Genomic DNA, 12,994 nt, shown 5'->3' with positions numbered 1-12,994 from the left:
ATGCCTATACGTCTTAGGAAATATACTTCCAGTTATCACTTAAGACGGAAATAACAAGAAAAAACATCTCACGTGCAATTAGAAATCCCTCAGTCTCCTTCAGCCTCCAGCACATAACTAGAGAGAAGTGAGATATACTCACAAGGAGAGCTGTGAAGGTCAAAGCCTCCTGATGAAGGATTCTGAGTGGCTGGCTGCTCTAACCAATTACCACAAATTTAGTGACTTAACACAAATTTATTAGCTCATAGTTCTAAAGGTCACAAATCCAACATAGGTATCACTGGGCTAAAATCAAGATGTTAGCAAGGCTAGTTCCTTCTGGAGACTCTAGGGAGAACCCATTTCCTTGACCCTCCAGCTTCTGGAGGCCAATTCACTTTCCTTGACTTATCTTAAAAGTGCTTCACTCTACCCTCTGCTGGTTCTCATAACTTCTCTAACTCTGACTCTCCCATCTCCTTCTTATATGGATCCTTGTGATTATACTGCACTCACCCAGATACTCTAGGACAATCTCTCCCTTAAGGTAATCACATCTGCAAAGTCCCTTCTGCCACGTATGATAACAATGGGTTCCAGAGATTACCCCATGAACATCTTTAGGGGCTACTGTACCACCTACCAGGGGAAATTCATTTAACCCAGTTTATCAAAATCAAATACAAAGAATCCTCTTTACCTCTATCCCATTCCTTTCCACTCACTTATGTTATAAAATCTATATATGTCAGCTATTGGATTTGTATCTACTACACCATTCCACTCTAAGACTTCATGGACCACACTGAGAAAAAGAAAAGCAGCCCTGACACCTGGAAGCTGGCCTGCTACTATCAGCTGGGCCTTGTTGTTGCTATAAAGTGGCTAGCAGCTCAGAGTGAGGCATTCACAGCTGGCCTTGATGTTTCTTCTCTTGAAAATAAACAACTGCAGAGCACAGTAACATCAGAGACGGGCACTCTGTGACCATAATGGACAAACAATAAACAACACGACTGTAATCAAGCCTGAACAAAGCAAAAAAAAAAAAAAAATCCAAATCATAAAAATGACCAAATATTTCCCCACTATGGCTTATATGAATGACTTGCTTCTTTACCAACTACTTTTAACTTCACCCCACCCTGACTTCTCTCCTCCTACATAAGATTAAGATAGTCAATCATAGAATTATTTCTGCTTCTTAACAGCATCCAATACAGATCAAAGCCCCATCTCCTTAAACCTTTCCAAATCACCCAACACAAGCCCAAATCCTATTTTTAGAAGTTCCTTTTAAGGCTCTTTTATTGAAACACCCTATAGTTCCCAATGGCACACATTTTTTCTTACTGCAACATGCAATCAACCCAACTTGTCCAACCACATACATATACAGGTATATTCCTAGTGGTCTTTGGCTGGAGGGCAGTGACAAAGCCCAGAGAAGTCTACAGACCTCCAGACAACTGCATCCCAAATTTCAGTACAAGATTGATGATTGGCTCCCATCTTCTGCCCAACCCCTATTCTCAAGATGCAAGGGCTAAAGTTTTTATCTGCAGCACAAAGAGTAAGTCATGGAGATGAAGGCAAGACCCTGGAAGAAAAAGGCAGGTAACACACACCCCCTCCCCGCCCCAGGGAAGCAGTAGAGAGAGGATGATTCCTGGCATCTCCATTATTTTCCCATTCTATTTGGCCAAAAGGAAGCAAAGTAAATTAGAGGGCCCTAAAATCTCTACTGTTGTAAAAGTCCTAGTGAATCCCAGAACTGTTCTCAAACATACTACAGCCAAGTTAGGGAGCTTAAGCCATAGCGAGAAAAAGGAAGAATTTAAATTGCGCAGCTAGACCTCAAAATTCCCTGCCAGCTAATTTCATAGGTTCTCTTTGGTCCTTTCATTAGCCTTACCACAAGTATTTTATGTACCCAACCTAGTTGGATCCTACATAACCCTGTTATGGTAGAGATTTAAATTTTATAGGACTGTAAATACAGTACAGGCTGTAAATCAGCCTGCCTGGATTTAAAGTCTGGTTCCATCCATGCCGACTATGCCACCTTGGCCACGTGCTGTGCTTATTGGGAGACTCAAGTTAGATACCTAGTAAGCATAGGAAGCACTCAATAAACGTTATTTATCATTAATTTAGTGAAGGAATTACAGGGATTTTTTGGTACAGTTATATATTAATCTGTGACCCTTTTAAAATAATAGCTCTATCAGTGGCACCAATGTAAAAAAACCACTTGGAGGATACCAACTAAGTAAATGCACCTTAAAAACATATACCAGGGCTGGTTAAGCAACCAGCTCTTGATCTCAGCTCAGGTCTGATCTCAGGGTTGTGAGTTCAAGCCCCATGTTGGGCTTTGTGCTAGGCCTGGAGCCTACCTAAAAAAGAGAGAGATGGGCAACCCGGGTGGCTTAGCGGTTTAGCACCGCCTTCAGCCCAGGGCCTGATCCTGGAGACCCCGGATCAAGTCCCACATCAGGCTCCTTGCATGGAGCCTGCTTCTCCTTCTGCCTGTGTCTCTGCCCCTCTCTCTCTATCTCTCTAATAAATAAATAAAATCTTAAAAAAAAGAGAGAGAGAGAGAGAGAGAGAGAGAGAATAGATGGACCAAAAGACAAGTGATGCTGTGGGTACATATAAATTACTGCCCATACTTCAATTCTCCTGCTGAGTATTTTGCTAAAGTCGACATTTTATCCTGGGTAATAGTTCATGGGTGCAAACTATTTAAAAATAGGTTAATCAAAAGCAGGTCACACATGAACCAATGAAAAATTTGTGTATGAACCAATTAATCCTATTCTGTGCACCTGAAGTTCAAAAGGAAAAAAGAAAAAAAGAAAAATAGATCACTACTACCTGGTTAACAATTAAAATCCAAGGTAATCATTAAAGTAATTGACAAGAGAACTCTTAGATATTCATAATACTGAAGACAAAACAGAATTATTACATGAATATTTAAAAGTTAAATACTACACAATATACAAAAGTTAACTCAGAATGGATCAAAGAGGGGATCCCTGGGTGGCTCAGTAGTTTAGCACCTGCCTTCGGCCCAGGGCATGATCCTGGAGTCCTGGGATCGAGTCCCACATCGGGCTCCCTGCATGGAGCCTGCTTCTCCCTCTGCCTGTGTCTCTACCTCTCTCCCTCTCTCTCTCATGAATAAACAAAATCTTTAAAAAAAAAAAAAGAATAAAAATAAATAAATAAATAAATAAATAAAAGAATGGATCAAAGACCCCAAATGTTAAGAGTTAAAACTATAAAACTCTAAGAAGAAAGCATAGGTAGGTATCTTCATGACATTGGATTTGATGATGATTTCTTGAATATAACACCAAAAGTATAGGCAAAAAAGAAAAAATGCATAAAATGAACTTCATCAAAATTAACAATTTCTGCGCATCAAAGAACACTATCAATAGAGTAAAAAGACAACCCACAGAATGGGAAGAAATATTTGAAAATCTGACATTTAATGAGGGACTAATATCCAGAATATATAAAGAACTTCTGAAAGTCAACAACAAGTCAATTCAAAAACAGGCAAAGTCGGTGTCCATTGAAAGATGAACGGATAAAGAAGATGTGGTATATGTATACAATGGAATATTACTCCGCCATTAGAAACGACAAATACCCACCATTTGCTTCGATGTGGATGGACCTGGAGGGTATTATGCTGAGTGAAATAAGTCAATTGGAGAAGGACAAACATTATATGGTCTCATTCATTTGGGGTATATAAAAATTAGTGAAAGGAAATAAAGGGAAAGGAGAGAAAATGAGTGAAAATATCAGTGAAGGTGACAAAACATGAGAGACACCTAACTCTGAGAAATGAACAAGGGGTAGTGGAAGGGGAGGTGGGCGGGGGGGTTGGGGTGACGGGGTGATGGGCACTGAGGGGGGCACTTGGCGGGATGAGTACTCGGTGTTACACTATATGTTGGCAACTTGAACTCCAATTTAAAAACTTAAAAAAAAAAAAAACGGGCAAACTACTCAAATATTTCTCCAAAGAAGATACACAAATGGTCAGAAAGCACATAAAATAATGCTCAACATGACTAATCATATGGGAAATGCACATAAAGGCCATGATGAGATACCATTACACATCCATTAGGATAACTATTATTCTGTAAAACAACAGAAAATAACCTGTGTTGGTGGAGAAACTGGAATCCTGGAGCACTGCTAATGGGAATGTGAAATGACACAACCACTGTGGAAAACAGCATGGCAGTTTTTCAAAAAATTAAACATAAAATTACCAAGTGATCTCACAATTCCACTTCTGAGTATGCACATATCAAAAAAAATTGAATGCAAAGTCTGAAAGAGATATTTCTACACCCATGTTCATAGCAGCACTATTTACAAAGACCAGGAAACAACCCAAATGTCCACTGATGAATGAATGGATAAACAAAATGTCATATGTCCATACAAGTGAATATTATCCAATACCAAAAAGGAAAAAAAAATTCTGACACGTGCTACAAAATGCATGAAACCTTGAAAACATTATGCTGAGTGAAATAAGCCAGACATGAAAGGACAAATACTGTACAATCCTACTTATATGAGATACCTGGGATAGTCAAATTCATAGAGATTGAAAGAATGATGGTTACCAAGAGCTGGAAGGAGAAAGGAAAGGAGTTCCGTTTGGAATGACAGCAAAGTTCTAGAGATGGGCAGTGGTGATGGTTGCACAATGATGTGAATGTACTTAAGCCACTGGACTATACACTTAACAATGTCAATCATAAGCTATGCATATTTTATCAGGAAAAAAGGTAAAACTTCTAGCATTACATGGTAAAACCAAAAAAAAAAAAAGGTTAATTAAAAGAATCAGCAACAAGTCCTAGAGAAAACTCAAATATTTATATTCACTCTGAACATGGATAATTTGAAAACAGAATGCCAAAGACTAGAAACCTAATGAGCCTGTTCAGTGTCTGTAGAGCCTCTGTAGAGGGTGAAGTACATTCACCACCCAGGGGTGCTGGCTCAGAGGAAGCCGGATGACAAGGGACAGAACTAAAGAACTTTAAAATCAGCACCAAAACTAAGTTGTTTTCACAGTAGCAGAGGTAACAAAGCACCTGACTACTATAACATGGGTCCCTTTCTCAATCCAATGACAGAACATCTAATTAACTAAAAAGTAAAGCCAAAAAGCAAATAGATCAATAGAACAGCATGGATTACAAAATTAACCTGACAATTATAGTTACCCAATTCATGACAAAGGTCATATGTGCTAAAGTGACAGGATATCCAGATGGAAAAAAACGACTCCTACCTCAAAACACACACAAAATAAATTCCAGATGAACTGCAGCTCTAAATGGGAAGAGTAAATCAGAGAATATCTTCATAATCTTGGAGTAGGCACAGATTTCTTAAACAGGACATAAGAAAGTACTGACCATATAAGAAAATTTTTTGATCAAGTGAACTATATAAAAATTAAGAGGAAAAAAAAATTAAGAATTTCTGCTCATCGGAAGATATCGAGTAGTTTAAGCACCCACAAAATGGAAAAAACAAAAACATTTTCAATACATATACCTGACCAAGGTATCATATTCAGAATATATAAAGAAATCGTGCAGGTCAATATTTAAGAGATTAGAAGGAGAATTTGAAACTGGGGGAAAGATTTGAAGACGCTTCACAACAGCGTTCCATCCAATGACCCTAAGTCTATGAAGAGGTACTCAAATTCATTCATCAGGGAAGCGCAAATGCTCTTCCTAGGCAACAAACAGGATGACACGCTGACTACAACGGCTTGCGTTTAGAAAAGCACAGAAACGCCAGGTGTGCACAAGGAAGCGAAGCGAGCGCGCCGCAGAGGAGCGGTCCCCAGCCGTCCCAGCGCCCCGCTCGCCGGCGCCGTCCCGCACACCCCGGAAACGCCCACAGCGGCCGCAGCCCGAGCCTCTAACCAGCGAGGGCGCCCGTCCCGCCACAGCCACGCACGCGCCGCCCCAGGACGGCCCCGTCCTCCAGGGGACGGCTCGGCAGCGGGATCCTCCACTCCGCATACCCAGGACCACGGCCAGAGGCGACTGTCCAGCCGACCGTGTCTACCTCCCCGCCAGGCTGCGGCGGACGCTGGGGGTCCGCTGAGCACGAACAGGTGAGCCTCGGCAGGTGCAGGGCCCCGAGGCCAGCGGCAGGACCCAACGGGGAACCGAGCAGCCGCCCCGCAGCACCGCGGCCCGGGCCCACACCGCCGCTCTTCCCCCCCTACGGCGTGGGGCGGGGGGGGGTCTGAGAGCCGCCGGGGCCACCAGCCGGGCGGCCGACGCTCGGCTCTGCACCCGGGCGCCGGGAGGGTCTGAGGGCTCCGACACCGGCGCCCGCCTCGGGCGCTCCTCCCCGCGCGGAGGTCCGCTAGCCCCACGGCGCGGCGCCCCCCGAGCTCCGGGGACGCGGGGGCGGCGTGTACCCCGCACGAAGGGGGAGGGGCGCGGCGGGGGGCGTGGCCGAGGGCGAGGGCGAGCCCTGGACGCGGGGCGTGGGGGGCCGCCAGGGGCGCTCGGGGCAGGGGGCGCGGGAGGCGGGGAAGGCCGGGGGCGCGGCAGGGGGCGCGGCAGGAGGCGGCCGGGGGCACGAGGGCCGGGGCCTCGGCGGCGGGGGAGGCGCCCGGGGCCTCGGGGCGGGGGCCGGCTCACCGTGGACTCCCGCACTTGGCTGTGGAAGTGCTGCTCCCGCGCCGACACCTCGTCCTGCCCTTCCATCCTCCCTCATGCCCGCCGCCGCGCCGCCCGCGTCCGCGTCCGCGCGCTCCGCCGCACCATCGCCCGCCGGCCGGGGACGGGAGCCGACTGACAGCGGGCCGCCGCAGGGTGGGCGACCGCGACCCCCGCCGCCGCCTCAGCCGCCGCCTCAGGCAAAGCCGCTCAGGCTGCGGAGGGCGGGCGCGGGGCGGGGCCGGGGCGGGACCGACGTCAGAGGAAGGCGCTTCACGTCAGAGGAGCGCGCCGCGGCGTCTGCGAACGGGAGCCGCCGAGGGGCGGGACCTACCGGGTGGAGGTGGGGCCACGCCCCCAGGAAGTGGAGGCCTGAGCTCGGCTGTGAGGACCAGTCCCGATCCGGGTGCGGACGCGGCGCTGGTGGGGACGCGGCGGCGGTTTGTGCCTCCTTCAGGGCTAACAGGCGGGCAGCTGGCCACAGTCTCGGTGCAGTCGTTCCCCGCAGAAAGGAATCCTCGTGGCCCGGCACCCGGTCCCTGGCACGGAGCACTCAGCACCCGGTTCCTGGCAGCACCCGGTCCTGGCACGGAGCACTCAGCACCCGGTTCCTGGACCCAGCACCCGGTCCTGGCACGGAGCACTCAGCACCCAGTCTCTGACACAGAGCACCCAGCCCCTGGTCCCTGGCACACAGCACTCAGCACAGGGCAGAGTCAAGCAGGAGGTTTCCCAGGGAAACCTGCGCTCTGCTAAAGCCAGTCAAAGGCCAGGAGGAGTCGCCTCGGACACGTGTTGAGTGAACCCCTGGAAAGCTGGCCTCTGCGGATCTAAGTGGTTTCCCTACCTGGAAAATGTAGAAAGCCCTGAATGTGAGGCTCTTGCCAAATCCGTAAAGTCATCCTGCCTGTCCTTGGGGTGTTCCATGACCTTCCCGAGACCCTGCACAGCACGTTTAGATCAGGTACATCCAAACACACAAAACAGAGTAATTCATCCTCTTTGTATATTAAGTATCTTATTTTGGATTTTTGCCATGAAACTGGGTTTGAAGGAATATTTATTCTACTTTTGGATTTATTTGGCTATAAAGAAGTCATTTAAATTGCTATTGTCTATGTGACTTTTTGTCATCTCTGAGAAGTAAGAAGAAATAGAAATTGCTTTCAAATTATTTTAATAATATATGTGAATTTAGATTTTTTGGTATCTTTTGCAATTTTGAGTTAAAAATTTTTTCATGACTAAAAAACTTTTTTCTGATGGTGTCCCAAAAGCTCGTCAACCCCATATGCTATGCCTACAATGCATTACACTGTAGATTGTTGGTAGTGGGAGGACTCAGAACTTGAGGTTTGGTTTGAGGGAGTGCCCCTGCTGCCATAGCTGATAAGAAACCAGGAATGCTTCCAACTGCTTAAATTCAATGTTCACTTTTATTTTTAAAATACTCAACCCATGGGGATCCCTGGGTGGCTCGGTGGTTTGGCACCTGCCTTTGGCCCAAGGCGTGATCTTGGAGTCCCGGGATCGAGTCCCACGTTGGACTCCCTGCATGGAGCCTGCTTTCCCTCTACCTGTGTCTCTGCCTCTCTCATGAATAAATAAATAAAATATTAAAAAATAATAAAATGACTCAGCCCAAAAGAGCCAGGAAAAGACACAGTATCTGAGTCTGTTTTTCTAGACACCCGTGTTCTGAGAGCTGGGTTAAATACTTGCCCAAAATGGTCTGCAAAATTTCTGGGTTCATCTCTCCAAATCAGAGGCAGATTTGAAGATGTATGGCATTTAGATGTGTTCCAGAAAGTGGATGCATGCATTTCTGCTCTTTCTAACCCAACCTCCAAGCATCTAGACCTTTCTGTTTCCTTTAGCCCTTAGTCCAGGGTAGGAGACTTCAAAAATGGCCAGAACTCACCCCTCCCTATATATTCTCCCCTTTGACTTATGGCTTTGCCCCTCCTTCCATCAAGAAGTGGTATTTATTTTCCACCCCCTTGAATCTGGATCTGAACAGGTAACTTGCTTTGGCCAAAAAAAAAAAAAAAAAAAGTAGAAAATATGAAGCTGCTTGGAAAAGTTGTTGTGCATCAGGGCTTGTCCCTTCTTGCCACCCTGGGCGTCCTCCAACTGCTACTGCACAAATAAGCCCCAATAGTCTAGAGACAGGGATCCCAGTTTTCTCTGTCACCCAAGCTGACACACTCTTTTTTCTGCATCCCTCTAAAACAAATCTTCCCAAAACATAGGTTCTCTCCCCTGCTCAATACACTGCAATGCGGTTCTTCTAACTGTAGAAGAAAATTAAACTCCTTAACTTAGCATTCAAGACCTTGACTTTGGGGCCCCACCGGGCCCTTCCAGAGTCCTCCCCACTTCATTCCCTGCCGAGCTCTTTGCTACAGCCTGGCTTCCTCCTCTCTCTAACCTGAAATGCCGAGGCCCAGCCCCTTCACCTATTCCTACTTTTCAGAGTCAGTGCTACCTCTCTCAGTGTTCACACCAGGATCTTCCTTCTCAGAAAGGGGAACCCTCGAGCGCTGCTGGTGGGAATGCAGCCTGGTGCAGCCAGTCTGGAGAATAGGGTGGAGGTTCCTCATAAGGTTAAACACAGAGCTACCCTACAACCCAGCAATTGTACTACCGAGTATTTATCCAAAGGATACAAACATAGCGATCCAAAGGGGCCCCTGTACCCCAATATTCACAGCAGCAATGTCCACAATAGCCAAACTGTGGAAGGAGCCCAGAGCTCCATTGACTGATGAATCGATAAAGAAGATTTGGTATATATACAATGGAATATTATTCAGCCATCTAAAAGAATGAAATCGTGCCATTTATATCGACATGGATGGAGCTAGAGGGTATTGGAGCTGAGTGAAATAAGTCAGAGAAAGACAATTATATGATCTCACTCGTATATCGAATTAAAGAAACAAAACAGGATCATAGGGGAAGGGAGGGAAAAATAAAACAAGACGAAATCAGAGAGGGAAACAAACCATGAGATACTTAATTCTAGGAACAGGGTCACTGGAGGGGTGGGGTTGGGAGGTGGGGTCACTGGAGTATGGACATGCAGGAGGACACATGATGGGATGAGCACTGGATGTTATATCAGACTGATGAATCCCTGACCTCCAACTCTGAAACCAATAATACACTATGTGTTAATTAATTGAATTTAAATTAAATAATTAAATTAAAAGAACTTTCTTCTCCACAAAGTCTTTCCTGATGATTCCAGTCTCTTCATTTGTTCATCTCTTCAACTGTGGGGACATGATGGAAAGAAGACTTCAGGGGGCACCTGGGGGGAGGGGCTCTGTCGGTGGAGCATCTGCCTTTGGCTCAAGTCATGACCCTGGGGTGGTGGGATGGAGCCCCACACAGGGTGGGGGGAGGGTTCCCTGCTCAGCAGGGAGTCTGCTTCTCCCGCTCCCTCTGCTGCTCCCCTTGCTCATGCTCTCTCTTTCAAGTAAATAAATAAAATCGGAAGGAAGGAAGGAAGGAAGGAAGGAAGGAAGGAAGGAAGGAAGGAAGGAAGGAAGGAAGGAAGGAAGGAAGGAAGGAAGGAAGGAAGGAAGGAAGGAAGGAAGGAAGGAAGGAAGGAAGGAAGACTATTTCAGTGTCTGCTCTCACAGAGCTTACGATCCAGGGGTAAAACAGAAACCTTACAGAGGTTACGCTCCTAGCCATTCCTTTGGCCCTCAGCACACACATACTTGTATCTGTGTCTATCCGTAGTCAATGTATAAGCTCCGTAAGGTCTAGAGCAACTTTTCTTGCATCTTGTAAGCATCCGTGTACTTCCTGCAATACCTCATAGAATGCCTTGCACAAAGTAGACACCCAGCAAATATTACTTGGTCAGTAGGTGGGTTGCCCTGAGAAATTTCCCAGACTTCTTCACACTTCAGTATGGCTTAAATTTTCTATACCGATGTAAATAATTGTGTGGGCATTGCTAGTGCTTCCAGGATTCCAGTTCAGATGTCCATGGTTGAAGACACTGCTTGTTACTCTGTTCTCTGGTTTCGTACACATCATGTCTTTGAAACTGCTAAAATTCCAGATAATTCCCTCCGCTTCATTAGGCCTTGCTTTGCTTTTCTTGGTCACAATGAAATCAAAGTTTTAAGATATAAGGTGACAGAGACAATTTTATTAACTTCTTTATATACCCTATGCAAAACTAAACCAAGCAATATTCAGATATAACCTGTGATCCTTCCAGCCTCTGTCAGAGGTGAAATTTTTCTTTTTCCCTTAGCCAAATACAGCAAGATATCTGAACAAGCAAAAGTCTAGAGATAGCCCAGCTATCCATCCACAGTGAGATGGGTAAATAAACTGAGATGTGTTCATGCAATGGACACTGGGGTAAAAAAAATCAATGAACTACAGCTGCAAACAACAATATGGACAAATCTCTGAAACAGTGAAACAGTGTTGAGCAAAAGGAAGACAGAACAATGCATATAGTATGATTCCATCTGAAGCTCCATGCAAAACAAAACAAGGTATTATGTAGGACACAGATGCAAAACAGAACTATCATTACATAGGGATACAAACATGCAGTAGAACTGTAGGGAAAGGAGGAAGGATGAACTTCCAGGAAGGAAGAGCAGGGCACAGAATGGTGGGGGGTGGGGGAGGTGTGGGGGCTGCAGAGGTAACTGTGCTCATTACTAAGACTTGTCACAACCTGCACCCTGATCCCACAGGGCTCCCATCACAGCACTGCAGTGGGCCTCTCTAGTTGGCGGAGCCTGGACCATGTGGCTACACCTGAGCTGCAAAGGAATGTGGTATCTTCAGCTTCTTTTGTGGGAGGAAATCCCTGCCTCACAGTATAGGGAATTGTCATGATGCAGAAAGGGGCTTCTGATATGATTCAGCCAAAAGGAATTATGTGGTCCAAATACAAAGTCCTCTGGGGAACAAGCATGCACAAAGTATAAAATTTAGACTTTCTAAAGGGACAAATGGACTTTAGGGTTTTACTAAGTGATAAGCAGGCAGTGATGTGCTGGAGACCAGCTCTCAAACACCCCTTGTTAATTTTTAGGTATTTTGCAAGCTGATTGTTAACTACAACTGTTATTTCAAGGTAAGTTATATAAACATACATTCAAATTATATTTTTGAAAGGTAGCAAATATTCAAAATCCATCCTGTCCTAATTATTTTATTACACTTTACCATCAGCTGTGCTCATAAAGTTACTTAAATGTACAGCAGTGTGCCACTCCTTCAATGACTTCACTTTGGAAGCTGGCATCAGTCCTGGTGGAAGAATTTGCACCTTGGAAATCAGAAAACGACACAAATCAGGGCCGGTTTCCCTCCCTCTTGTAGAGCAGTTATTAGCTGGAGCAAACCATGAGAGCTGCCAAAGTTTTGGAAAGCACCTAAATGAAGATATTCCATTTGGGGAGCTAATGTCAACCAACCAGCTGATCAAAGTTAGTATCCTTTAAGGGAAGTTGAGGAGAACGAGATGGTCACCCCATGGCTGATCATCCCAGGTGTCTGGAGAGCTGGAAGGCTCCTACAGGGAAAATAGGATTTTCTCAGGAAAAAAATTCTGAACCCATGAGAGGACAGCCGGGTTTAGAAACATCCATTACTTCATACTGAGTAGAGTTCACCAGTGGTTTGTGTGGATGCACAAAATAGATGCATCGTTTCTCTCCCAGGAGAGGCAGCAAGCACAGGCAAAGGTGCAGGAGGGGACAAGCATCGTGGGGGTTTCTTAGTCTCAGGGAGCTGCCATAACAGAGCACCCGGCCTGGGCGGACTAACATAATCTTGATTCCTCATAGCCCTGGAGGTTAGGGGTCTGCCTCAAAGGTGCCAGCAGGGCTGTGGACCCCTCAGGCTCTCTCCTTGACATGTGGACAGCTATCTCCTCCGTGTCCTCACATGGCCATCCCCTGTGTGTCTGTGTCTCATCTCCTCTTATGAGGACATGGGCCACACTGACTTGGAACCCTCCCTATGACCTCATTTAACTAAATCATCCCTTGGTGTTTTGTTTTGTTTTGTTTTGTTTTGTTGAGAGAGAGAGACAGAGAGAGAGAGAGAGAGGAGCCAGGGGACGGAGAGAGGGAGAAAGAGAGGAGAATCCCAAGCAGGCTCCACATCCAGTGCAGAGCCCGATGTGGGCCTCGATCTTATGACCCTAATATCATGACCTGAACTGAAATCAAGAGTCGGACACAAGCCATCGAGCCGCCCAGGTGCTCCAACTTACC

General features: G+C 46.0%; 1 protein-coding gene across 10 annotated transcripts in view; it reads right to left on the bottom strand.

Annotated features, from left to right (window-relative positions):
• LMBR1 (limb development membrane protein 1) overlaps positions 1-7,264 on the bottom strand; it is a 155,631-nt gene extending 148,367 nt beyond the window's left edge. For 9 of the 10 annotated variants that reach the window (XM_041751956.1, XM_041751957.1, XM_041751958.1 and 6 more), the window contains exon 1: positions 6,708-7,264. In XM_041751956.1, the coding sequence (XP_041607890.1) occupies positions 6,708-6,773 (66 nt within the window). In that variant the 5' untranslated portion in view covers positions 6,774-7,264. The remainder of the gene's footprint in view (positions 1-6,707) is intronic. The other variant, XM_041751967.1, reaches the window with a different exon arrangement.
• Positions 7,265-12,994: the final 5,730 nt, after the last annotated feature.

This window comes from Vulpes lagopus, chromosome 4 (assembly GCF_018345385.1).
Source record: "Vulpes lagopus strain Blue_001 chromosome 4, ASM1834538v1, whole genome shotgun sequence".
NCBI lineage: Eukaryota > Metazoa > Chordata > Mammalia > Carnivora > Canidae > Vulpes > Vulpes lagopus.
Note: the sequence above shows the minus strand (reverse complement) of the source record. Positions and strands in the feature narration are given on the sequence as shown.